Consider the following 26298-nt stretch of genomic DNA (forward strand, 5'->3'; position numbering starts at 1 on the left):
AAATACATTTTTGGTCAAAATATATCATGTTGTTCAAATATACAATAATATTGAATACAACTCCACCATAAGGGGAATATGGCCCATCTCTAAATGTTGGGAGCCACAGAAGGATCTGAACGTCTCTCAGCCTTCCTGTGCAACCTGTAAGCACCTCACTGCATAACCTGCTGATCTCATCCATATTTACTCAAAGGTAAGTTACGCTGGGTTCAGGATTGCTTACCCCTAGGAAAGTGTGCTTAGGACTGCACCCTAAGAAGTTTAAGGAACACATTGGATACAATCAACACGAATAACTTAACACAGGCATAGGCAAACTCCGGCCCTCCAGATGTTTGGGACTACAATTCCCATCATCCCTGACCACTTGTCCTGTTAGCTAGGGATGATGGGAATTGTAGTCCCAAACATCTGGAGGGCCGGAGTTTACCTATGCCTGACTTAACACAATAGGTTCAGATGACTTGCAACAAATATTGATTTAGAAACATTTTGATATAATTCTATTCAAAACTTGATTTTCCTTGTATTTTCATAAATCTCAACTCGTATTTGGAGAAGGTAAGAAGAAAGGAAGGAAGCTGCCTCTCCTAGAAACAGTTATTGCATAGCAATTCTATGCATGTTTAGTGAGTGTGATCAGTGGGGCTTACTCCCAGAAATGTGTGCACAGGATTGCAGCCTAAAATGTTCTGAGAAAAGACACAAATAGGATGGATTTGAAGTAAATAGCCCTCCAATCGCTTTTGCGACGGGGGTCTGCTATGTAAAAATGGCAACAATGTATTTGTTGCCAAATAATATACTGACCGAATGGAAATTAAGTTAGCCTTGTGTGGTTTTCAAAGTTTACAGGAAGCATTAACAGCTTTCTGGCAAAGAGCAGCATTTAACCCTTTTTGCTGCTGGGTTGTGGCATCTCTCCATCAGTCTCTGCTAGAAAATTGTTGTTTGATTTGCAGTGAGAGAGAGGGGAGTGTGAAGTGTTAAAAAGAGTAATTTTTCTAAAAATAGTGCAACCCAAACAAACAGCAGGCTGGCTCTTTCACGGAACCTCCTCTCCACATTGGATATCATCCTCATTCATTAAAAGCATTGTAAATCCCACAGAGGGCTGATTGCACCCCAGCTTTTCTATTTAAAAACAACAGGGGCACCACCCACCACGCCATCTCTAACACACACACAATTTTCTCTTTCAGCGTCTCCAGTGCTTTTCCCGCTCCTATACTCCAATGTAGTCCAATTTTCTTCCCCAAAATTCCTTCCGACAAGTCAGCCAACATGCCCTAAGCTTCAGCAAAAACCACCACATCATCAAAACCTTTCCATCAGCCATGCAAAGGTGCAGTGAAGGGATGCAATTCAAGGTTTGTTTGATTTTTGCTGGTGCTGCTCCTGAGCACATTGAAAATGAATTGTTAGTTATTACAAATGCAGAGTTTCAGGGGCTTCCCTCTTCAGTCGAAGGGGTTAACTAAATAAGTAGAGAGACCTTTTGTCTCTCTATTCCCCCCCCCCCATCACAACAGGACAGATTCCCTGAGGTTCCCTTCCCTTCTCCATCCCACTCAGGCAAGGCAAGATCTTTTCTTTCTTCAACTCCCCTTCAACTGCTTTCCTGTCCACAAGGCAGTTGCTGCAGAATCCCAGGTCTGCTTTGCTCCAAAAGGCAGAAGACAGTTTATCAGCAAGCAAGCCCCAGCGTTCCCCTGCCCTAATGTCTCTTCATTCTGATGTCAGAGTTGTGCAGCAGAAGGCTTCCCATTGGAAGGGAAGCCTGCTCTTCTTACACATCACTGACCAATCAGAACAAACTGGTGAAGCATGTTTGGATATCCACCAGTGGAAATGCTGGAATTTGCTGCTGATGAACTGCCTCCTTTTCATGACAGATGTGGCCCACAGTAGTAAGACTGTGGCCCAGTTCTAACTACTATCACTATTACAATTATTAATTAATATACTGTTTACTGACAAATTAGGCTTTTAACCTGTATAAACACCGATCAGATTTTATTAGAATACACAATAAAACAATCCCATTAAAAATAGTGATTAGAACAGGAGACTCAGGTCAAGAGACTGCCTTGCATGAACTGACATTGGGAATCACTGGTAACAGTGCCAAAATGCTGAATAAGAGGCAAAAATGCTGCTCCGATTGACTTTTTGCAGGATTCAGGCACAAGGTTGGAGTGCATAGGTTTGCAGATGGAGCGTGAAGAGGAATTCCGCAGGCCTGGCGCCATCAGTGCCATACATCTTGAATGTAGGGAATTATTTGAAGCAGTGGCATTAAGCTTAATGAGCTATCCCAGCGGTGAGTTATACATTAATTAATAATTGATTAATTAATAATCAATTAAGTAATAATTAATTTATATATAGCTCACTGCTGGGATAGCTGAATCGCTAGAGCATGCAGCTCTTTATTCAGGGTCATGGGTTCATGCTGGGCAAAAGATTCCTGCATTGCAGGGGGCTGGACTAGATGATCCTCAGGGTACCTTCCAATTCTACAATTCTATGGCTCTACGATATTATTAGATTGAATTAAGACAGTCAACCTATCCAGTAGAATAATCAAGGCCAATGAAGTCAAAGCAGGAAGTGGCACTGAAATTAATAAAAGTAAAAAAAAACCTTCAAATTTATAGAGCACCACTCTTTACTGTTGTAGTTAAAATCTGTTAGTTTTTAAGTGCAGTTATTAATTTATTCAGTACAAGTATTCAGCGCAGATATATTTAGTGTTTTATCCAGTCCCTTTAGCCCTAGATCAGCCATCTTCTAAAATCACTGCAATGTGGAAATGACACTCTTCAAAAACAGAGGTGAAAAAGTTTTCTTTGTTAACAGCCTGTAGGCTCACGAAATTGAACCTGTTCTTTTATCTGCCGATGTTCATTTAGCCCACCAAGCAGTCTTTATTAAAGCAGAGGCACAAGGCAGTCAAAGTTCATTAATACCATTTATATAATCTCTGCAGTTTCAATTAACTCAGCAAGACATTCTACAACATGATAACAGTCTCATTAATTCAATAAAATCCCATAACTATTAACAATATGGTCTATGTTAAACGGGGTGTCACCTAGAACAAAATAATAGCTTTAACAGCTTGTGAGGAAACTCAAAGTTTTTTTAAAAAAACTGATTTGACTAAATACTCAAGCCTTATGCAGTAAGGTATTATTTTTTTTGTAAAGGATCTATAAGATTTTTCAGCACAAGAAAAAGACAGTTAAGCTGTACCAAAGAAAGAAATATTATTTGCCTATTAATTTACTCAGAGTGTGATTCTTGTGTTACTCTCTCTTTCAGTAGAAATTGGTTATATTCCCTGAAAACAAGCAAGTTGGGTTCATCTCTTTAAGGAATGCCCCACATCACAGCTCCTCAAGGCAATTTTCAATTATTCAAGTGACTAATGGGTTGGATCAAATAAGTCCGCTTCAGATAATATTTACATAGACAATATTTTACCTAATATTTTCCTCATGCTTCACCAAGTTATAATGTTCCAAGTACACCATTTTTTTCATATACTCAGCCAATGTTTTATATGGTTGGATAGCAGAGTGAAACCAGGCTGGGTTTATTTCTTAATCCACTAACAATCTGCATGGGAGGTTATTGTGTGGGATACCCAGTGTGATATAGCGGCTACAGAACTGGACTAGGACCTGGGAGACCAGGGTTAAAAATCTCACCTCAGCCACGATGCTCATTGGGTGACCCTAGGCCAGTCACCATCCCTCACCCCAACCTAACCCACAGGGTAGCTGTGAGGACAAGATGAGGAGGGGGAGAGCCATATATAGCATCACAAAAATGTAAGAACATAAGAAGAACCTGATGGACCATCTAGTTCAGAAGTCTGTTCTCACAGGGGACAAACAGATGCCTATGGGAAACCTGCAAGCAGGACCTGAGCACAAGAGCACTCTCTCTTCCTGTGGCTGCCAGAAACTGGTAAAAGGTAAAGGTAAAGGGACCCCTGACCATTAGGTCCAGTCGTGACCGACTCTGGGGTTGCGGCGCTCATCTCGCTTTATTGGCCAAGGGAGCTGGCGTACAGCTTCCGAGTCATGTGGCCAGCATGACTAAGCCACTTCTGGTGAACCAGAGCAGCACACGGAAACACCATTTACCTTCCCACCGGAGCGGTACCTATTTATCTACTTGCACTTTCACGTGCTTTCGAACTGCTAGGTTGGCAGGAGCTGGGACCGAGCAACGGGAGCTCACCCTGTTGTGGGGATTCGAACCGCCAACCTTCTGATCGGCAAGTCCTAGGCTCTGTGGTTTAACCCACAGCGCCACCTGTGTCCCATCAGTCACTGGTACTCAGAAGCATTACTGCATCCAATCAATAGTCGCCAATAGCTTTCTCCTCCGAGAATCTGTCTAACTCCATTTTAAAGCAATCTTGGAAAATAACATTAACATTGAGGACTGTGGACCCTGTATTTCAGTGATTTTGTCCCTACCAAGAGAGCCTATTTCAGAAGACAGTGCTGGGAAATGCTCAGCTTTACAGCATTTGTGCTGCAGATTCTTTAGCAGCTGAAGCTACTCAGGCATCCTCGGATTTGGTCTAAGGTGGTATCAGTTAGCAGATGAAATCAATCTCTATTTTTCTTTTACATTTAATTCAAGTAAAACGACTGCATTGCTTAACCGGTGTCTGGGATGAGTAGTAGACTAGATGAAGGGACTAGATGAAGGTCAATAAGAGTAAGTTAACCCTAACCAGCTAGACAAAACCAGATTTTTTAACACTAGGAATGCGTTATTGCGCCTTTCCCCAACCTGATGCCTTCCAGATATTGCTGGACTCCAATACCCATAGGCCCCAGCCAGCATGGCCAATGGTCAGGGAAGATGGGAGTTGTAATCCAACAACATTTGGAGGGCACCTTCCAATATACCTGATTCAGAGAGTGGAAATTTACAGAACTAAAATGATGAAGATATTATGTGTTACAGAATAGCTGGGAACGGATATGCTTCACTGTATGCATTTAAAGTTAAACCAGCTTTGTTGATAAACAATTTCTACTCAACTATACAACTTAGCCTTTGGCTGTGAACATTATTTTTCTTTTAAAAAGTTTCCAGATAAATTCACATTCAGACTTTTCAAGCAACTTACTCTGGAAGAATCATCTTAAGATTGTTAAAATTCTTCCAAAGTGCATGCTCAGCTTGAAAGCTTTTCTATTTTCAACATGACATGCACTAATTAAAAAGATCAACTGAATTTACAAATGAATTCATTTGTATCATTTCTGCAGGCCTAACATGAACACTGCTGAAAAGTCTCTTTCTCACTAGTAATCTGTTTCAAACTTTTTTCTGCAAGTGTGCGGCACTTGTACACTATTGGTAAATATATCTTAAATTGCTTGCATCGTATTCCATGGTATTCTCTTGTTCCCTGGACAGACAAAATGCCATTCATTTATTTCTTACCTGACTACTTGATTGCTAAAGTTGAAGTAAACAAGTCCATACTTTGGTTTGGATTCAGGCAAAGTTACTTACACTTAGCTCTCACTGAAATCAATATGAGTGCAGTTAGGTCACAACTAACTTATCCTATTAATTTCAGTGAGACTCAAGATAAACTTATCCAGTTCACCTGGGAGTAAGGTTTACTAAATTTAATGAGATTTACTTCTGAATTGACATCTATAGGAATCTGTTGTTAGTCTTGATCTAATCCATTTGCAGAAGATAAACAATTGTCCCTTTGGTACATATATTTTTAATTTATGAAGAGCAGCAGAGAAAGCTTTCATTAGTTAATAAGTAATAAAAAGTTTTTAACCTTTAAAAAGTTGGAAGTAGGATTTAACAACATTGAAGAAAACAATCTGAGGGAATGTCTTATCTTGAGTAGGGAGCATATGTGCCTGAATGGTTTGCTTTCTTTACCACACAGCTAACAAGCAGTTCTTTGATTGCCTGAGCCATCACACACAACTTTGGAGATAATAAAACCTATATTATTGTTCAATCAATTGTTAAGCGTGTAGCAGGGAAAAAACGTTGAGGCAATGGATACCACCTGTACGATAGTTTCATTACCTGTTTGTAAAGTAACTGCTCATTTTCCCGAGCATAACAGAAAAGAACATCTGTAAGAATCTTTCTCACATTCTCTTCTTGGAAATACTGCATTTCAGGAAACCTGAAAAAGAAAAAAAGAAAAATACATCACTTATACATACACCACAACGCTTCCTAATATGTCTTCGGTTTCCTGATTCCCAGTCTTTTAAAAAGCAGTCTTACAATCGTTTATCTTTCGTCCACTCCACAAAGCTCTTACAGGTATCATATTTATCTTTTAAATATTGTTATAAATGGCACGTTATTAACTATATTACTTAGAATATTCCACTGCTTTACACAGGTGGATTTCTGAGAGTGATATCAGCTGTGAGCAAAACTGCATCGACATGTGATTTGTGTGAGACACAAGTGAAAGAACAGCAATAAAGAATAAAAATATCAGTTATATAAGGACACAGTCAGACATAGAATGATGGCAGCCTGTTCACATGTACATGGAAGCAAGTTCAACAGAAATAAATTGTGTTTGCTTCCAAGCAAATGTCTGGTCAGAATCCGGGAACAGGGCAAGTAGAAGATTCAGAAAGAAAATCTCCCCCTCTCTCCCCGTGAGTAAAATGAATTCTAGGTAAGAAGCAACTTTGTGAGTTCCTCCAGTTAATTCATGAAAAATAACCAGTCATATAGACCTTGTAAATAGTAAACTGAATTCTATGCCAAAGTGAGTGTAACATTCTTTTTTACAATGCCTCCATTAACTAGCACAACTATCCAAACTTTAATTCCCCAATTATAACTTAGATAGTTATATAATCTTAAACATCCTGAACTATTCCCATTTAAAAACAAAAAATACCATCTGTGAAAATTAACATGAAAGCATACTTAGATTTTAATTATACATCTAACAGCATAAATGCATTTGAAAATACTGCTTTGGCACTGTCATACAAAATAAAGCAATAAGGGTTGTCAATATTTCCTGTGCATTGTTTTATTTTTTGCCTGCCAATTCTATAAATGGAAAAGGTATCAAAATGAATTTTGCATTGTAAAACTCATGCAAACTATTTTCTCATCTCAAATAACAGTAAAGAGTGATGCTACAACTAGAAACGTAACATGCCATATAAGAAGTAATTGAGATGAATTGGAGCTACTCAGTGAAATCATTGTTCTAATTCTGACAAAATATTTTACGGAACTGAGTTCCAGCTTTGATAAGTTCCTTAACAGGAATGACCTAAGGGCTAAAGAGATGAAAGAATAATTACAATGGTAATAAGGAACATTTTTTAAAACATCTCCGACAGTAGGAAAGTAATACACAAAAATAGAAATGCTAAATTCCTCTGAATGACATTTCTCACTAATTACACATCACTTTTTATTGATTAAGTGTTAAGAATTACAGAAAATCATCTGTTCAATCTTGTATTATAAACATAATTTAGTCACAAGATCTGTCAGTTCCTCTCATTCTTTTTTCTTTCTCACTGAAACCATTTAAAACACGCAATACCTCATAATATTAATTTATAATAAACCCACTTCAATATCTCCAAGATGTCTCTTTGGGATTCGAAACCAAGAGAGACAATATTCCCTTACTGATCTAGATTATTTTGAATACTGTATTTTTCTTGAAGTGCCTGTCATTCTCTTGGGCAACCATCATGTCCATATTGTATCCTCCAAAGAACTGCTCTAAATTCTTACGAAGACCACATTTTACCCAAAAAGTGATTTAGAACTTTGAAAAACTATTTAAATAAATGTATGGTCCTGCGTGCTGTATCTGGCTCACTACCGCCTTTTACTGAACTCACATGCATAAGCTCTGCCAACAAGTACCAGCTTATCGGTCAGATTTTATTTTGGGAGGTGAAAAAGGGAAGCAAAAGCTGACCACCATCTAGTTCCAGGTGTTCCGGCTGAGGTGGCCGTACCCTTCCTTACCCTTCACCAAGGGGCTACCTAAGTATCCTCTTGTCCTGAGGGAAGGAGAGAATGAGATTCAACCACCACCTTGCCCTTGCTTTCAAAAAGACTTTCCCCTATTTTTATAGAATGGTAGAGTTGGGGGGGCACCACAAGGGCCATTTCGTCCAACCCCCAGCAATGCAGGAATCTTTTTGTCCAGTGTCGGGCTCATTCCCATGATCCTGACATTAGAAATCTTATGCTCTACCAACTGAGCTATCCCAAGCTCTTGACAGTACAGCATTAATTAACTGCTGCTGATTGTTTCAACATTTTTATGTAAACCGTTTTCTGAGGTCCGCCTGAAAAGCAGTATAGAAATACTTTAAATAAATATAGAATGATAAATAATACCGTGTAGGTGAGCTGGATTTTGCCTTACGGCCAAAGGTTGTCTATCTACAGCAATGTTTCACAACACTTACGTTCTTGTCACATCTTGTTCAATCATTCCTCGAAGTTCTTTATCTTGGAAAAATTTGTTCCAAAGACTCTGCAAAAGGGCAGACATTCACATGAAACACGGAATAAAACTGATGGTCTATGTAAAAAGTTTGTACAAATTGGAAACATGTTGCATTTGGGCTGCTTAAAAGAAGTCAATATTAGTGAATATCAGACTTTGGGAAGTTTTAGCCTTTTGATCAAGCTGCATTTTTCAAAAAGCCTCACACGATTGGTTTTTTTCTATCATAGAGTCAGAGTTGGAAGAGGTCCCTGAAGGTCCTCTAGTCCAACCCCCCAGCAATGCAGGAATAAGCAGGGGGCCCATATGGGGATCAAACCCACAACCCTGACATTATCAGCACCACGCTCTAGCCAACTGAGCTGAATGTCATGGAACCTAATATTATCTTATTTTTAGTTTGCATAAATACATTAAAACATTAGAAGTTGCAATGCTAAATATTTCTGGTGTGTTTTCTGCATCACTAAATGGTGACTTTTACATGCACATATAATTTACAGGTTGTTTTCTGTGGGCAAGAGGAAAGTTGCAATGCAATGTCACACCATATGCTCTGTATCCCTAGACCAGAGGTGGCTAATCTGTGGACCTCCAGAATTAGCTGGACTCCATCTCCCATCATTCCTGACTGCAGGTCATGTTGGTCAGGGTTGTTGGGATTTAAGAGTCCAATAATTGCTGGAGGGCCACTGCTCCTGCCCTTGACTAGGGAAAAGAAGAAGAAGAGGAGAGGCAAGGCTTCTTTCTGTGGTGACAGCCAAATGTCTCCTGCCATGTTTAAATGAATGTGATGGTGAATCTACAACAAAACATTTACAGAGCCGCTCAATAACTATATTGTCCAATTAAGGCCAACAGCCATTCTTGAGATATTTTTACAATTCCACAGCTGCAAACGTTCGCAGAAGGCCCTGATCAGTATTCATGTAAAGCTTAAATAAAATGGCTTAGTTCACTAGAAACTAACAGAAAGCGAGAAGCTTCCCAAAATGTCTGTGGGTACGTGGTCACTGGAGAGTCCAATATCGCCCTCGAAGCACTGTATGTTGCTTTAAAAATAATATGACATGCTAGTTCAACATGCAATGTATCAACATTATTGGTTCCACTTGATATTCACTGGAAGAATTAATCATGGTATATTCAGCTGTTTTTAAAATTGCAGAAATGTTTAAATAAAAGAGCTGATGACTAACATTTATTTTAAATGAATAAGAACAGGTGGCAACTCTCGGAGAGAATGAAACAAAGTCCCAGCTCTGATCTCTTGCTCATCAAGACATCATCAGCTGAAAGTGATGAATACTCAGCATGCTCCACTTTTGGAGAAGAGCATCTTCAGCTCCTTTTCGTCTGTTTAGAGATAGTATATCAAGTGCCATAGGCTTGCTTCACTTGGCTACTTGAATAGTGGACCTAAAGGTGAATTTGAATAGAGGCTGAACAAAAAAAATTCACTAGATGCAAATGGGAAAAAGAACATCTATAGCTTGCATAAAACTGTGTATTTATATTGGGAGTGATAAGGGAGTGAATTCACACAATGCTGGCTGCTGGATGATGCAGATACTGCAACAGGCTTGAAGGATTAAACACCCCCTTGCTTAATGGTTGTCAACCTGATATTAGATGCTTGGGCCCTCAAAAAATCCACTTGGGAATCTTTTGAAATTGGACCCTGGTCTATGTCAAACTTTTGAATGTTGAATTTCTTACTGATGCTGACTCTGAATATACACTGCCATTTGATTTATCTATTTTTTCTAGCTAATCATATTATAGTTCAGCAGTAGCCAATGTAGCATCTTCTATATGTTGTTGAACTCTCATAAACTCAGATTATCCCTCATAGTAGTCATGACTAACTTGTCCCACTGATTTAAGTGAGGTTAAAGCATGTCTAAGAGGAAGGCACATTTGGCAAATCCTCAGCATGATCAACTCCCGCCGGGAAACATATGTCCCCACTGTGGAAGGATGTGTGAATCCATAATTGGCCTTCACAGTAACCTATGGACACACTGTTAAGACCATATTCATGGAAGACAATCCTACTCAGCTACGAGTGATCACCAAAGAAGAAGAAAGCATGACTAATTTAATCTGATCCAACCCTATGATTTCTATATATTTTCTGGTTTTAAGTGTTTTTATTTCCTTTCCCCCCTTTTAGATCTTATTTCCTAATTTGATGCTAGGTATTAAGTTTGAAGGGTTGGCTGATAGAATATTATTTTTTTGCATGATGAATATACAGATCCTTTCCTACTGAAATTCCTGATTCAGTCACATCCTTGAGTTACTATCCACTTCAGGCAACTATGGGAACAAACAATAACTCTGTGTTTGTCACACCACCATACAGTGTCACAAGTACTGTGAACTATGATGGTAGGCCATGATACATTTAAGATGTATACTGTGTTATCTAGTGCTATTTTTCTTGAAAAAGAGGTGCCAGAACTCATGATGATTGCCTCTCACGTTCTCTTTAGAATGGCAATAGCACCTACCTGAAAGGTGTCAGAACTGAGTTCTGGTGAATTCCAGGTGACTAAAAGCCCTGGTGTTATGTCCTTTCCTTTGGATCAGGAGAACGCATGTTAACCACCCGAATGACACTATCTCCTTTGACTGTGATATCTCAGCTAGCTGTACAATGCACACACTTTACCTATAATGTAGTACAAAGCAGTATTACTGAGTTCACCATGAGAGCAGGAATTTTGCTCCTCGAGAAGAAAACAACCCACAAGCTGACATGACCTGGGTTGCAGCATTTTCAGAAAAAGAACTGTTAGTGTCTAAGGTACCAAAAGACACTGCTGTGCCAGCATTTTAAGTGTCAAGGCACACCAAGCTGCAACCTCATTTCATCTCTTTTGGATTAGCTGTCCATATCAAGGATACTTCTACTCTTTACTTGGTGAAGAGCATCCAAGGTTTTATTGCATGCTCCGGATATAATATAAAATAAGTTATAATTACCCCTTCATCCTGTGAAAGTGGGTTGTTGATCATCAAGTCTTGTTGTCCAGCTTTTCGAGGATTTGTAATATGCTGTGAATAGGAATTAAGACCTTTAGATTCTCTATTAGACGTGCAGAAAATATTGAGGCAGAGGGAAGGAAATATGTCTGGATTCAACTTACTATTTCTTTAATCTTGTTATACAGTGTTCTTAATTTTGTTGTTTTACTGATCCATTGATTTCTGTCAGAGGGGAGAACATTCAGAAACAGCTGCAGATCAATGAAACATTGGTTGGTTAGAAAGACAAGCGAGTTATATTGACCTAGTGACACTTTCTAAACAGAATCATATTTGTAATTTGGAGCTTTGGTATTTTGTGGTAGGATATAGTAAACTGAAATAACCGTGGTGTGCATGTTCAAAGGATTCACTGAAAGGCATCTGCCAAAGATGTTAAGCCATCAAACAGGATCCTCTTAATACTTCTCACTTGTGCAGTATCTTTGGTATATTTTGCACCATATTGTGCTATCTAATGTGATATTGTAAAAAGCTGCTTCAACAGGTTAATCATATATTCTGACAGACCATACCTGCTTCACTTGTCAGCTCCACAGACTCCTTGCCTGTTGGCAGTTAACCTGAGCAGCCCCTCGTACTTTGCTTAACCCAATTCTATAGGAAGGTTGCTTAGGGTTCTTATAGTCTCATCCCATAAAAAGAAAAGGCTATACAGAACTATTTTAAAAGAGGGATAACTGATAAATCCTAACTAAAGAGCCTAAAGATTAGTTGCACTTTCAGTGAAAAAATACGACTTTGATAAAAAAATCACAATGAAGCATGCCCAAGTGAAATATAATTGACATAAATCCTTCAATATGAACAGTAATTTAGTTGTAAGGTATTTCAAATCATTAATTGTTCTGTGAATTATAAAAATCAACAGAAGAACATTGGGATGGAATCTTTCAAAATTCAGTTGACTCTTTACATCAGCAATCTTCAAGTGCATCAGGTAATACGTTGGTATATTACAACTACAAGCTGTAAATAAATATTTTCTTCTTACCTTCCAACAAACACTACGGAACCTGCTGCTTCTCAGCTGCCCATTAATCCCCTTCAGCCGTATTGTTGCCAAGTAATTGTTGTTTACAAATAATTCTTCCCATTCTTTGCTACATGGAATGAGCAGGGGGGAAAAGAACTTTTAAAAATTATTATTAAAGACTTAGCTGACTGTGAAGCAATATAACATGAAGTAATTTTGGGTAAACAAAAGGAAAGGAAGTTTTAAATGTATATATTTAGCAGTGTGCTATTTCTAAACGCATGGTTGTCTTTTTGGACACATTTCTTCCCTGGATTTAATGAATATGTAGATCACTATAATTATGCCAGCTACTGAAATTCATAATGTCTGTGGAGGCTATTCCATTTCCTCTAAAATGTTGGTACTGCAGTTCAGTGAATAAACAAGAAAAATGAATATTAATATAAGCACATTTGGGTTTCAACCATAGATAAAGCAGTACCTATTTGAAAGAATACCTAATTTCAAAATATGGTACAAGGAAGTATAGTGTTGACTATTATTTCTGCACATGACACATTTGCCTAAATGAAGCCTCTTTTCTACATAATGTCAAGCTGGGCAGTTAAGCATAATAGAAGATGACTTCCGTTAACTTTTAGTGCTGTTTACTATTGCAGTCTCTTCCACTTCTTTCTACATGATCAGTCTTAAAAATTTAACAGGTGCTAGCAAATTTTTAAAAAATAAATTTTAAAAAACCCCTCACTGTATAAACTGTTAAAGGCAAGCTTGAGTACCTTGCAGTACCTACGGCTGACTAGATAAACAACCTAAATATGCCTCCTAGGCACAAAGACACCAGGGGCCTAACACCTGTGCTTCATTAATGTACAAGTAAATCTACTCTACTGGGAAACAATTGGAAATTAATTGTCCCAAACCATTTAGTGAATTTGAATACAAGAATTAAACTATATTTTCTCTATTTTCCACTGAACTGAATCTCTAGAACAATACCACCCACCTGAGGATCTAAAGTGAAATAGCCCAAAGACTTCCTTGAGTCACTGAATTAACAAATATAATTTGAGTAAAACAAAAACAAAGACAAAGACAAACTAAAACTTCTTCTCACATAAGCAAAATCAGAGATTCCTTGGTTTGTGGAAGAAGGTGAAGATAGGTCATGAAGTAAAAGCAGGCTATGCCTCAGTTGCCACATTTGGTGAAAGTTAAAGGTTTATGGTTTTTCTTCCTCAGATAAAAGTATGAATGGTAACTCAGACCAAACATTGGTTACAGTTCTTGATTTGTGTGGAGCAAGACAAACCAAGAGCCTGGGTTCAAACATCATCATCACCATCATCATCACCATCATCATCATCATCATCATTTATTTATACCCCGCCCATCTGGCTGAGTTTCCCCAGCCACTCTGGGCGGCTCCCAATCAAGTGTTAAAAACAGTACAGCATTAAATACTAAAAACTTCCCTGAACATGGCTGCCTTCAGATGTCTTTTAAAGATAGGATAGCTGCTTATTTCCTTCTCATCTGAAGGGTGTTCCACAGGGTGGGCGCCACTACCGAGAAGACCCTCTGTCTGGTTCCCTGTAGCCTCACTAACTCAAAGTGGTGCCTCAATGCTAACTCAATGCTAAGACAATGCAAAGTGGTGCCTCAATGCTAACTCAAAGTGGTGCCTTAGCAGCGGAAGGAGGCAGCTACTATCGCCTTTGCTCCTGACCTGACCATTTGCTCATTCGTGCAAAAGGTTTGCCTCTGTGTTCCACAAGAACCAGGTCACTGCTAGGATTCCAGATTGGGCAATGTACTTGTTGGACAAAGTAATGTGCAACTCCTAGAAAAACTTTTGCAGGCTAAGCTTTGTTCTGATCAAGCAAATACAATAGAATAAAGAATCCAGACATATGTTTAAAAGAATTGGGGCATACATCAACATACTTTACAAAACTATTCTGATCTGATAAACGACATAAAAGAAGAAAATGGGGAAAGCAGAAACCACTGTTTGCCAGCTATTTGTTCTGTGGAAGGAACAAAACACGCCTAATAAAAATGTGTGTTTTACCAAGTCTTCTATCTAGAAAAAAATTTTTTTTGCACAGCATAGTGTCTGAAACTTTTATGGGAAATTTAGCAGAAATGTAAGAGTTGCAGATTAGTAATGCCAGCCAGAGACGTTAAAGCCTGGCCTCAGAAACAGGAAGAGCTTCAGCATTAGGACTGCAGGTGCCAAGATCAACCAGATAAACACTGTTATCTATAATTACTTCATTTTTAGCTTAAATCACAGGTAATGAGGGAACTCAGTCTCGAAAAGGCAATTAAGAACTGTACACAGTCTTTCTGCTTTTTGTACAAAGAAAAATATTTTAGAAATTGTTCAAAGATTGATCCATTTTAATTCTCCTAGATTTTTTTAAAAAATAACATTCAAATAATTATTAGTAGTACAAAGGCACACAGTTTACAAGAGTGTAGGACATATTTGTTACTGACATTGGTTAAAATAATGACCCGCAAAGCCATACAACCGTCTAGCAAAATTAAAAATTATCCAATATATCATTTAAGTATCCCTGGTATTTTTATTTTGTGGCCATTTCATAATTTTCATAAAACTTTATATACAAATAGTCTATATGTGTACATTTAGCAACAAGAAACCAGTTATTCCTCATATATAAAAACAATCTGACAAGTTAAAATAATCTCATGCTTTGTGAGAAGGCAGTGAGGGGCCACAGAATCGAGAAGAACCACTTCATGGCAGAGATGGCGGTCTGCCGGCAGAATGGCACATCTCCAGGACAGCAGTGAAAAGCTTCACTGATGCTGCTGTCCCACTAGCAATGTCCTGTGGGTGGTGGGGGTCAAAACAGGACATTCTGAAGGTGTGTCAGATGAGACGACAGCTTTGCAGGATCCTAAGCCCCTTCACTCTCCCAAAAGGCTCCACAAGAGGCCTCAAAACCACATCAGTTCTGGAGCTGGCATAATTTATTCCCACCCATTGCTGTCAATGGGGGGGGGGAGCGGGGAGAGAAATGAAACAGGGGAGGCCGCTCACATCTCCCACCCTGACCACCATGAGTCACTAGGGATTTGAATAAGGCAGTTGCTTCCTATAGAATCTGTGCCCCCTGCTCCCCTGCAATAGATCACTCAGCTAGTCTCTCTGGTTCTCCAGTGCTTAGAAGTCTTGAATTTTTGGCAGAGGAATTTAATAAACAGCAAAGAGTAAAGTGGCTTTTAAGTATCAATGTTCAGCATATGGTTGTCAAGGGTTGAGTGTGGAGGTGATGAAGCATCTATTTTCTTTCTTTCTTAAATTGACATTTCTCATCTGATTGACAGAGATGGACATTTCACTCCATTCAGATACTGGGTGCAAATATCCAGGGAAAGCCAACATGCTGCCCTTGAAATATTATGGGCTATGACTCCCATCATACCTGGCCATTGGCCATGTGGCTGGGTCTCATGGGAGCTGTAGTCCAATATAAATCTGAAGACTACCACATTGTCAGCTTCCACCTTTCTATATCAATGGTAGCCAAAGAGCCAAACATGAATCAAACTGGAACTACTTTTGCCCCATTGTCACAAATGTAGGGCATGGGATCAGAATTGAATCTGATGGTGTGGCCTAAACACATTAGGGAGCAAGCAATACTGGACACAATATAATCCACTTCTGAGTAAACATACACAGGATTGCACTGTAAGACACTAAAACTTTATACAGTGGTACCTCGGGTTAAGTACTTAATTCGTTCCGGAGGTCCGTTCTTAACCTGAAACTGTTTTTAACCTGAAGCACCACTTTAGCTAATGGGGCCTCCTGCTGCTGCTGCGCCGCCAGAACTGGATTTCTGTTCTTATCCTGAAGCAAAGTTCTTAACCTGGAGCACTATTTCTGGGTTAGCAGAGTCTGTAACCTGAAGCCTATGTAACCTGAGGTACCACTGTACATTCATAAACCAACAAGATATAGTCCCCAAACCATTTAATATGCTGGATGCTAACAACAGACAATGGGTTGCCAACATTTTTGGCAACAATTTTAGCAACAATTTTGAATTTTGAGGGTTAAGCCGGAGTCAGTCACAGAATGGCTGCCATGGAAGTATCACATAACACAATATTAGAGAGAGAGATTGCTGCGTCTTTGACCCCACACCCGTGGCCTGACAACCTCATGCTTACCATCAAAAGTCAGCAATGTCCTGCTAGCCCTGACTGTGAAGATACAACTGTTAAGGCTCAATAATCAATTTTTCTCATTGCCAATCCAGTACAAACTTACCTGGGATTAAGTCTCTTTAAACACAAAGGGACTTCCTTCTGAATAGGCATGTGCAGCATTAAGATAATGCTTTATTATTAATAAGTGCTTGGCTTTAAGTCCTGCATAGCATGAGGCATGCCTCAGCCCTTAAGCAAAGTTTTCACATTTGTATTTGCTATTGGAGGGAGGAGGGTTAACATCCACACAACTTGTTTAGCTGTATTTGTGCAGAAAATAACTTCTAGGGACTACCTGATCTCAAATGAACCCATCACAGGAAATATGGATCCTAGTTACTAGGAAAAAAGGAAGAACAAACTATGGAGATACAAAGGACTTATTTGAAAGGAATAAGCTGAAGCAGGAGAAGTTCACAAAATGAAAAATGAAAGCTGCAGGTATTTAGGACCTGAGGGATTCCTACTGCCTGCTGTCTAAACCACTCATTTATGGATCATAGCTCTGGCTTCAGCTTTCCTCTGAAGTCAGGTACTTGAAGACCAGAACTCAGGCTGCTTTCACATCTGTGTGTTAATGTGCATGTGGGTTGCACAGATCTGATTTTCCATGTGCCCTTTTGTGCACATTAGTTCACACATGGGAACTTTCAACTGAATTCTATTTCAATGTTTCTCATCTACGCTAGTGGGGTGCACTTGATGAGATGTAACTGCACTGTGTGTTGCACCCCAAACCCCTCTCCCCTCAAGGACTACTTCCCAACTCTCCCTAAATTCCAGATTGTTGAGATCCATTGTGGGCATATGCACATATATTTGTTTACCTGTGCATGGGGCATTTTTATTTTCGAGATACAAATGTTCTGATATTTCAGATTTGCACAGAAAGTGAGTTTAAAAAGTGCACAACTGTGTGTGTGTTGTGGCCAGACCTACTAAGGAATGTCTCACCAACAGAAGTGGGGTTGATAGATGGCACTCAGATAAGCACCACCACACATGTAAAGCAAAAGAAATGGGTGACATAGGCAAATTGTTTGAATAGTGTCATGTGATGCAATAGTTGCAAACACTATTCTCTGATAAAAAGAAAAATAACTTTAAAATCTATTAACCGCAGAGTTACTGAAAGATTCTGGCACCTTTGTCTGCTACAGGATACTTGAAACTAAAATTCTAGTATTTGCAATCATCTGCAGACTCCCGAACTACTAAACTTGGCCAACAACTTGCTTGTGGTTCTGCAGCAGATGTTCTTGCTTTTAGGTCACTAAAAACCTTATGGACTAGTTTCACTCTCCAAGGAGGAAGTGCCAGCATGATTAAGATCTGAAAAAGCACAACTCAACACCACCAGAAGCATGGTGCCATTTATCTGTCAATTTCAGTCACACTGGCACAAAGATGATTTGAGCTTGGAGTTTAAATGAATCCTGATAGCATTATTGCTGTGCATTACTTAGGCCCACTGTGCTTAAGAACTTTTAATAAATATTTTAATTCACACTCACTTTAGTAATGAACAATGGCCATCTGTGTGTGTGAGATGGTACTTGTTAAACTTTAAAAACCCACGACAAAGACATTAACATAAAACACATAAGATATTAAAGGAATGGTGGGATTTATCAGAATAAATGGAGCTGTTCTGAAATTATAGCTACAGAAGAGAATTGACTCCAAAACACCAATTATTATTTTTCTATTTTCTATTTTTTAATACTATTTTTTGCTTCTTGGAAAAACTTCCATGAATGCTTCCACTAAAGTGGTTTGTAGAAATAAGAGATGAAGAGGCAACTGCTCCAGTTTTCTGGTTCTTTCCCTCTGTTGACAATATTAAAGGTCAAAGGCAAGAAGCAGCTCTTCAGCTCTCTCCATGCAGAGGTGCTGCGTGTAGGAACTGGTTCCTGCCATCTCTGCTTGTCCTAGAAGGAGAAGATTCTTAAACACCAAGGTAATCTATGGCAGTGATGGCTCCCTGCATGTCCTGGTCATAGAAACCAAGTCTCTCCTGGATCTACTCTGTACTCGGGTTCTAAGCAAGGGAGCAACAACTATGTGATCAACCACAATAGCAGAGAGTTAACAGCAACACATATGGTGGAACAAGGTGGGCTGCTCATACTGTCTTCTGTCTCTGACCTTTGTTTCATCCACTAATATCACTTTAAGGCAGGAGAAAGAGTCAATCATACTGCACACATGAATGGCTGTATTTCCAGGTCTGCCATTTCTCACATGTCTGTGACTGATGTTACTAGAACCCACTAGAATTATAAGAAGGCATTATAAGAGAAGTCCTCTTGTTTGAATGGGGTAAGTAACAGGAAGAGGAAATCAGGGATAAATGGACAGGTTTTTTTCCCCAATGGAGGAATGTAGAAAGTGCTGATGATACTAAATTGTTCAGGGTCATTAAAACAGAAATGGATTGTGAAGAGCTCCAAAAGGACCTCTTCAAAGTCAGTGAATGGGCGGGGGAAAGGCAAAAACTTGGATGGCTTTAAAAGGGGATAACAGAAATTCAAGGAAGTCAAGGCTACCAGTAGCCACTAGCCACAATGGCTAGGCTCTGCCTCCACAGTAAGGGGCAGTATGCTTCTGAATACCAGCTGCTAGAAACTGCAGAAGGAGAGAAGGCTCTTGTGCTTGCGTCCTGCTTGCAGGCTTCCCATAGGCACCTGGTTAGCCACTGTGAGAACAGGATACTGGACTACATGGGTCACTGGCCTGATCCAGTAGTCTCTTCTTATATTCTTAACCCTTTCCAAAGGCTGCTTTTTTGTTAGAGCTCTTCTTTGTGCTAACATTATTATCTAATTTTATTGCAATATGCTGAACAGGTGTTTCATAAAACAGAATCATTCTCTGATGCACCTGGAGATAATTCGGAATTGTAGACTAAATCTGTCCATTTAATTGGGAGGGAAATACTGCAATAATTTAATAAATATGGACAAGGGAGAGACAGAAAGAGTAATTCCTCCAACAAACATGCCAAAACTCAAGCACTTCTCTCTTCAGCTTGAAATTTGTGTTTATACTGTGACATGGATGATGTAGCATACAGTCCTCTTCCTAATTATACAACCAGCATAGATCTCTCTCCTCCACTCTGTGGACCACAGGTTTTAAGAAGCAAGCAAAAGTGGAAAGCTGTGGTCCACAAAGTGGAGGGGAGAGACCTATGCTATGCCTAGTCCAATGTGGACGGCTGTGACAATGTACAACAAGCAGAGCAAAAATCTCCATGGGAACTTGCTGTAAAGAAGTGACACACCTAGATCTACAGAGAAACCTGATGACTCCTTAGTCACCCAGCATAAAAGGTTATGTGGGACAGGGAAACATAAAACAGGTAGAGACAAGAAACATTTATTGGCTTTGCCCCTGCCTAAGCTGTAGCACTCTGAAACAAACAGCACCCTAAAATGGAAGGGTTCTGCTACTCCTGCCCCCTAAAAATGAACATGGCTGTGATCATTGCACCAGGAGCAGGGTTGAAGGGAAAGCAAAAGGAGCCATACACAATTTTTTTATGGCTCATTTCCCTTCAAAATAAAGACCACAATATTTCCAGGAACACTTCCACTTTTAAGAAAATAGAGGAAAACACCATATTGCTTCCAGTCTGGTTTGCAAACCAAGTGGATCTACTCAGCGAGGATATACATAATTATGAATACAGTTCCATTCACATGTGCTAGCATTCAGTTGCATGAGTGATCCTTGATTGAAAAACACTGAGACCCATTGTTGAGACACTCAAAAAGCAGGTCCTCTCTTACATTTTTCTTGTCTCATGCTGGCATGAAACTTGTGTAAGACAAACCATGATGTTGAAGTGTGAATGAGCAAACGAAAGAAAAGAAAAGCAGCTAAGCCATAGTTTGGCTGAGTGTTGCATTCAAACTCAGGCTTATGGTTTGTCTCACTCAAACTGTAGCTGGGGCTTGTTCTTGGCTCAACACTTGTGGCTTGCTTGGAGCAAGGACAAACCACAAAACTGAGTTTAGATGTAGTACGAAGCCAAGCTAGTCTAAGTTCTAGGTAGCATGGTAGCAACAAGACTAGGTGAGGAGCAAAGCAGCCATGATTTTTCCTCTGACTGCCTGTGTGCTTGCTCGTTCACACTTAGCCATGGTTTGACTTAGAGTTACGTGTGAACTGGTTATGAGGTGGACTTGGAAATAACTTCTAAAAATCATCCTTACAGTGCTAGAACATGTGTGAAACAATCAACCCCCAACTAGAAGCAAGTAGAAAGCCTGCTGCACCATTCAGTCATCAATTCCTGCCTTGATCTACCCCTCCCACCTTATATAAAAGGTAAAGGGACCCCTGACCATTAGGTCCACTCGTGACCGACTCTGGGGCTGCGGCACTCATCTCGCTTTATTGGCCGAGGGAGCCGGCATTTGTCCGCAGACAGCTTCCGGGTCATGTGGCCAGCATGGCTAAGCCACTTCTGGCGATCCAGAGCAGCGCACGGAAACGGTGTTTACCTTCCCGCCGGAGCAGTACCTATTTATCTACTTGCACTTTGACGTGCTTTCGAACTGCTAGGTTGGCAGAAGCTGGGACCAAGCAACGGGAGCTCACCCCATCATGGGGATTTGAACCGCCAACCTTCTGATCGGCAAGTCCTAGGCTCTGTGGTTTAACCCACAGCGCCACTCGCGTCCCTGGTCCCACCTTATATACACATTGTTTATTTGCCTGATCCTAGAAAGACCACCTTAAGAAGATCCATATTAGCTTGAGCATCCTCTATTACAAGTCTTTCTTACAGAGTTCTGCAAAGCACTATTAACTTGGATGATACGGGCACAATTTAAATAAGCAACATTAAGCTAGTAAACTGTTTTCAAGGAAATAGGAAGAAAAATAATTTGGAAACAAAATTATATTAAGTAAAGCATGAGGTGTCAATATTTAGTAGACTATTATGCAAAATAATGCATCAAAATCATAACTCAGTAAAACAAGGGATATTAATGTTAATACTTATACGTGTTACACGTGAAATATAATTAATAGTAGTTAGAAAATCCTTAAAGAAAGTTAAGTTATTTTGTCCTCAAAATTAGATTCTACAGAGTAAAAAACAAAAGCCTAATTGCCCCTCTCACCAATTAGTTATTCATTAGTATATATTTTGGGGGAAAGCTGTTAAATAAAAGAAGTTAAAAATGCTCACCTTCAATTTTATTTCATAGGTCACTGTTATATCATCTAATAAGATAATTAAAAACATGCAAGCAGCTGGTACTGCGGCTAAACAGATTAATGTAATAGTCTGTAGTCATATGTGCTGGCAAGAGGTTCAACTCTTTGGCGAGGAGAAGGTCAGCTGCCCTTGGGAAGGAGAGAAAGACAGTATTTCTACTTTCTAGTGGCACTGTATTGCCAACATTAAGGATGGAGCCCACGGTTTGCTGACTAAGAGAATTACCATTCTCAGGAAGTATCAAGGGCAAAAATTGTCATTAAAAGGGATAGTTCATTTCCTCAAATTATTAACTGTGCTTTGTATTTAGAGGTTCTAGCAATCACACACCCATAGCAAATGTAACACTTTCAGTTGCAAGTATTAGCAACCCGCCTCTTCCACCAGCAGTTTGCCAACTCTCAATATATTCCTGAGAGGGTCTTCTTCAGGTCCCCCTGCCTTCAGAGGTTGATATCTGTGCGTGAAGAGCCACAAGATGGATTTTTCAGTGTTGGCTTCCAACAAGAACTTGGTTGACTTGACAGAGTTTGATGTATTTCTACTCATAGGCAAAGACCTTTTTTATTTCCCCTGGCCGTTTAGCTGTTATGTGTGGTTTTCTTTTTTCTTTTCTTTTTTAATACAGGTGTTTCTGCTTTGCTTTTGTTTTGTTAAAAACCCTGTACAGGGTTGCATGTTCATTAATTCCACTGAAATCAATGAGATTTACATATACATAAATGATTGTAGCTATTGCTTCTTCCTAGTTTGACTTTATTATATATCAATTATTGGTCAATTCCTTTTTTCTAAACCATTACATTTTTCCACAACTATATCTTAGTTTAACATTCACACATTTTTGCTCATGAGGTTCTTGTCTGTTATTTGCAATGTAATTTAGAACTTAGAGCCAAACAATTTGCAGCTAGCCTCATTATATGTCTGGAGCTACTTCTTACTGAGAATAAAATATTCATTTCACACCTTAAATACTGTAATGCTACTTAATAGCAGTGTCGGGTCTGCCAACTATTAAAAGCCAAGGCTTTCTTCTGCTTCTTTAATATACCATATGACCTAGCTCTATCATTTTCGCTTTCTAATTGTACCAATAAATTAATACTGTGCTGCAATAATGGCCGACTCTGATTTATGATAAAAATGGTTTAGTATTATTTTAGCAAAGTCGTTCTTTATCACTTACTTTCAAAGCACAATTATTATTCAGCGATCTTGTAACCAAGAAGCCTTGGGGCTATGGCACCTGACTATGTGGCAATCAGCAGAATTTAGATGGGGGGGGGGAGGCTAGGTCTCTATTTTCTGATTATCCAGAAAGTTGGACCCAATTTGACATTAATTATACATATCAAGTGCTATGAGACCTACTGTTAAACCAACAAAATTCAATGTGTGCTGTTGTATCCTGTCACTCATCTGTCTATCAAATAACTTCTACATCTCTATTTAAGAGTCCTACGGTCACTTATATTTTGGAGTCTCTACTTCTTGACAAAAGAGTAATCTATGGTTGAAGATGGCAAGACCATAACTCTTGTTTTCTCCTTTGGAAGCTAATACAGAAAATATTTTTTACAAAATAAATCAGAGAAGTCAAGGAAGCTATTCAGTTTGTGAATTCCTGTTCTCACAGAAACATTGTTCTTGTAAAAGACAAAACTTTTCTCAGAGGACAACTAACATATGCTACAAATCTGTTGGATGTTCAACAGATGCTCAGTGTTCATGGATTCTTCTAGTGTTTCTGTCCAGATACTTCAAAACAGACTTATTCAATATTGCATTCATTACTAAAATGTTATAAAGGCTGCATAACCAGGCAACACCATTTGAGGTTACTCATACCAAGACACCAATCTCTTACATGCCACCTTCAAGTAAAACCAGGGCTTATGACACTCCAGCAGGCCTTCAGCCATTGCAAACAATTGTAATTCTTTCTGAAAACACCAAACTTCAGCATGGTCAACAGTCAATGAGTAACTTATGGCTTTATTGGATTGCAGTTCAGGTTCATATGATAGGCAGAGCTGGCATCAGGACCTGTCATTCTTGACAGGTCCTCTGTACCTTGGCAAGGTACTGACAATCCAATCAGCACCAAGCAATTGGATCTACCTACAATGCTCCTGATCCAGCACTGCTTTAATTGTGGGAAATTAAATTACTTCCCAGACCAGGCATGGCCAAACTTGGCCTTCCAGATGTTATTGGCCTACAACTCCAATCATCCCTAGCTAACAGGACCAGTGGCCAGGGATGATGGGAACTGTAGTCCCAAAACATCTCAAGGGCCACGTTTGGTCATGCCTGTCCTAGACTCAGCAACCCAACAGTATTTGGAGCGGTGCTACTGTAGCCAGGAAAGCCTGCATGTGCCATTGACAGGATAGGGGACCTGTTAGAGGACACTATGCTCTCAAACTTGGAGCCAACCATGATCACAGGTCTAAAAATTATTTGTATTGAGTTAATATGGAATTTTAAAAAGTCTAAGTAAACTAAGTAGCTCTAGGCAGACAAGTACAAATAAAAGCTGATCCTAATTCCTGTGACTAGCCATGAAAGAAGAACAATTTGCCAGGAAATGCTGATAATTCCAGAGTGAGGATTCTAGGAAAGACAAAAAGACTTAAACCCAAAAATGGAGTGGTAGAGAGAGAACTTCCTTCAAATGAAAAAACCACACACCATGAAATCTGTTCCAATCACTGGTGTGACTTCAGCATACAGTATTTCCTGAAATGTCCTCCAATCTCTGGAGTCACACCAGAGACTGGCTTAGGGTTTTTCGCAAAAGTAAGTTAAAGGAAGAAATTCAAATTAAACGCTGACAAAAATGATTTCATATGTTGTTGAACTGGAATTTTAGTTCTCAAAAGCCAGAAAGCATGAGAAACTCTCACCTATATGAAAGAAATGTTCCATCAGAATCCGAAGTTTGATGCAGTCTTCCATTCTCATTTGACATATCTAGGAAGATAAATGGAGGTTTTTAGCAGGTTAAAGGAGAGTGACATGGATGTACAGAAGTACCAGCTCTTTGCACAGTAAGATTGGACCACTGGGAGTTGAATCAACCCTGATGCAATCTGTCCCTCAAAATGTATGGATTAAGTTCATCAATGTGAAGGAAAACAATACAGAGGAGATGCACTGGTTGAGCCCCAACTATGAAGGGTCTATCAGCTGGTTTACACATGCATGGACAACACTTAATGACTAGGCAAGAAGTGATAATCAAAGATCAAAGAAACAAAATTTTGACACAAATTCAGCTATAAGACATCAAGACATGTGTGTGTGAACCATTCATAAATTTCTTAGGCATCCAAGGAAAGGCATGATTTAGTGCAATTTATGTAAAATCCAAGATATAAAATTAGACCCCAAAGTGTGGTTGTGGTGCCATGCAGTACAATCCCATATCGACACGATATCTATCATACCACTTTAAACAGCTATGGCTTCCTGTGAAGAATTCTGGGAAATTTAGTTTGCTAAGGGTGCTGGAAGAACCCTATTCTACTTACGGAGCTACAATTTCCAGAGTTCCATGGGAAGAGGGGTTGATTCTTAAACCATGCTGCAAACTGTAGCTCTGGGAGAGAAATAGGGGTCTCCTAACCATTCTTGGCCTCTTATTAAACTACAGTTCCAAGGGTTCTTGGGGGAAACCATGACAGAAGGAGCCCGGGTCTACCCAGAAATAAGCCCCACTGAGGGAAATGAGACTTATTCCTATAGATTCAGACTCTATTTCCCAATAAACTGAGTTTTATATTCCTCTCTATCCGATAAGCACAGTTGTACCTTGGTTTTCGAAAAGCTTAGTGCTCAAACGTTTTGGCTCCCGAACGCTGCAAACCCGGAAGTGACTGTTCCGGTTTGCAAACTATTTTTGGAAGCCAAACGTCCAACAGGGCTTCCACGGCTTCTGATTGGCTGCTGGAGCTTCCTGCAGCCAATCTGAAGCCGCGCTTTGGTTTTGGAAGTCAAACGGACTTCCGGAATGGATTCCGATCGACTCTCAAGGTACGACTGTATCTAATTGCTTATCTTCTGCCAAAAATACCAGGGCTTCTTGATGCAGGCATGAGCAGTGAAATCTTGGGGGCACAAGATATAATGGTACTGCCTCCATGAATAGGGATTAGAGTAGTCACTATTATATGTTTCAGGTCAGCCAACACCAATACCTTGTTATGAGATTGCCATGCATGTTCTTCT

At 39.5% G+C, this 26298-nt stretch overlaps 1 protein-coding gene across 11 annotated transcripts in view; it reads right to left on the reverse strand.

Annotated features, from left to right (window-relative positions):
- Positions 1-26298, reverse strand: part of TBC1D5 (TBC1 domain family member 5) — a 289716-nt gene that overhangs the window by 142842 nt on the left and 120576 nt on the right. For all 11 annotated transcript variants that reach the window (XM_053359280.1, XM_053359270.1, XM_053359272.1 and 8 more), the window contains 6 exons: positions 24975-25041; positions 12588-12696; positions 11695-11784; positions 11531-11602; positions 8499-8566; positions 6103-6205 (listed from right to left, as the gene is read on the reverse strand). In XM_053359280.1, the coding sequence (XP_053215255.1) occupies positions 6103-6205; positions 8499-8566; positions 11531-11602; positions 11695-11784; positions 12588-12696; positions 24975-25041 (509 nt within the window). The remainder of the gene's footprint in view (positions 1-6102; positions 6206-8498; positions 8567-11530; positions 11603-11694; positions 11785-12587; positions 12697-24974; positions 25042-26298) is intronic.

This window comes from Podarcis raffonei, chromosome 12 (assembly GCF_027172205.1).
Source record: "Podarcis raffonei isolate rPodRaf1 chromosome 12, rPodRaf1.pri, whole genome shotgun sequence".
Classification (NCBI taxonomy): domain Eukaryota; kingdom Metazoa; phylum Chordata; class Lepidosauria; order Squamata; family Lacertidae; genus Podarcis; species Podarcis raffonei.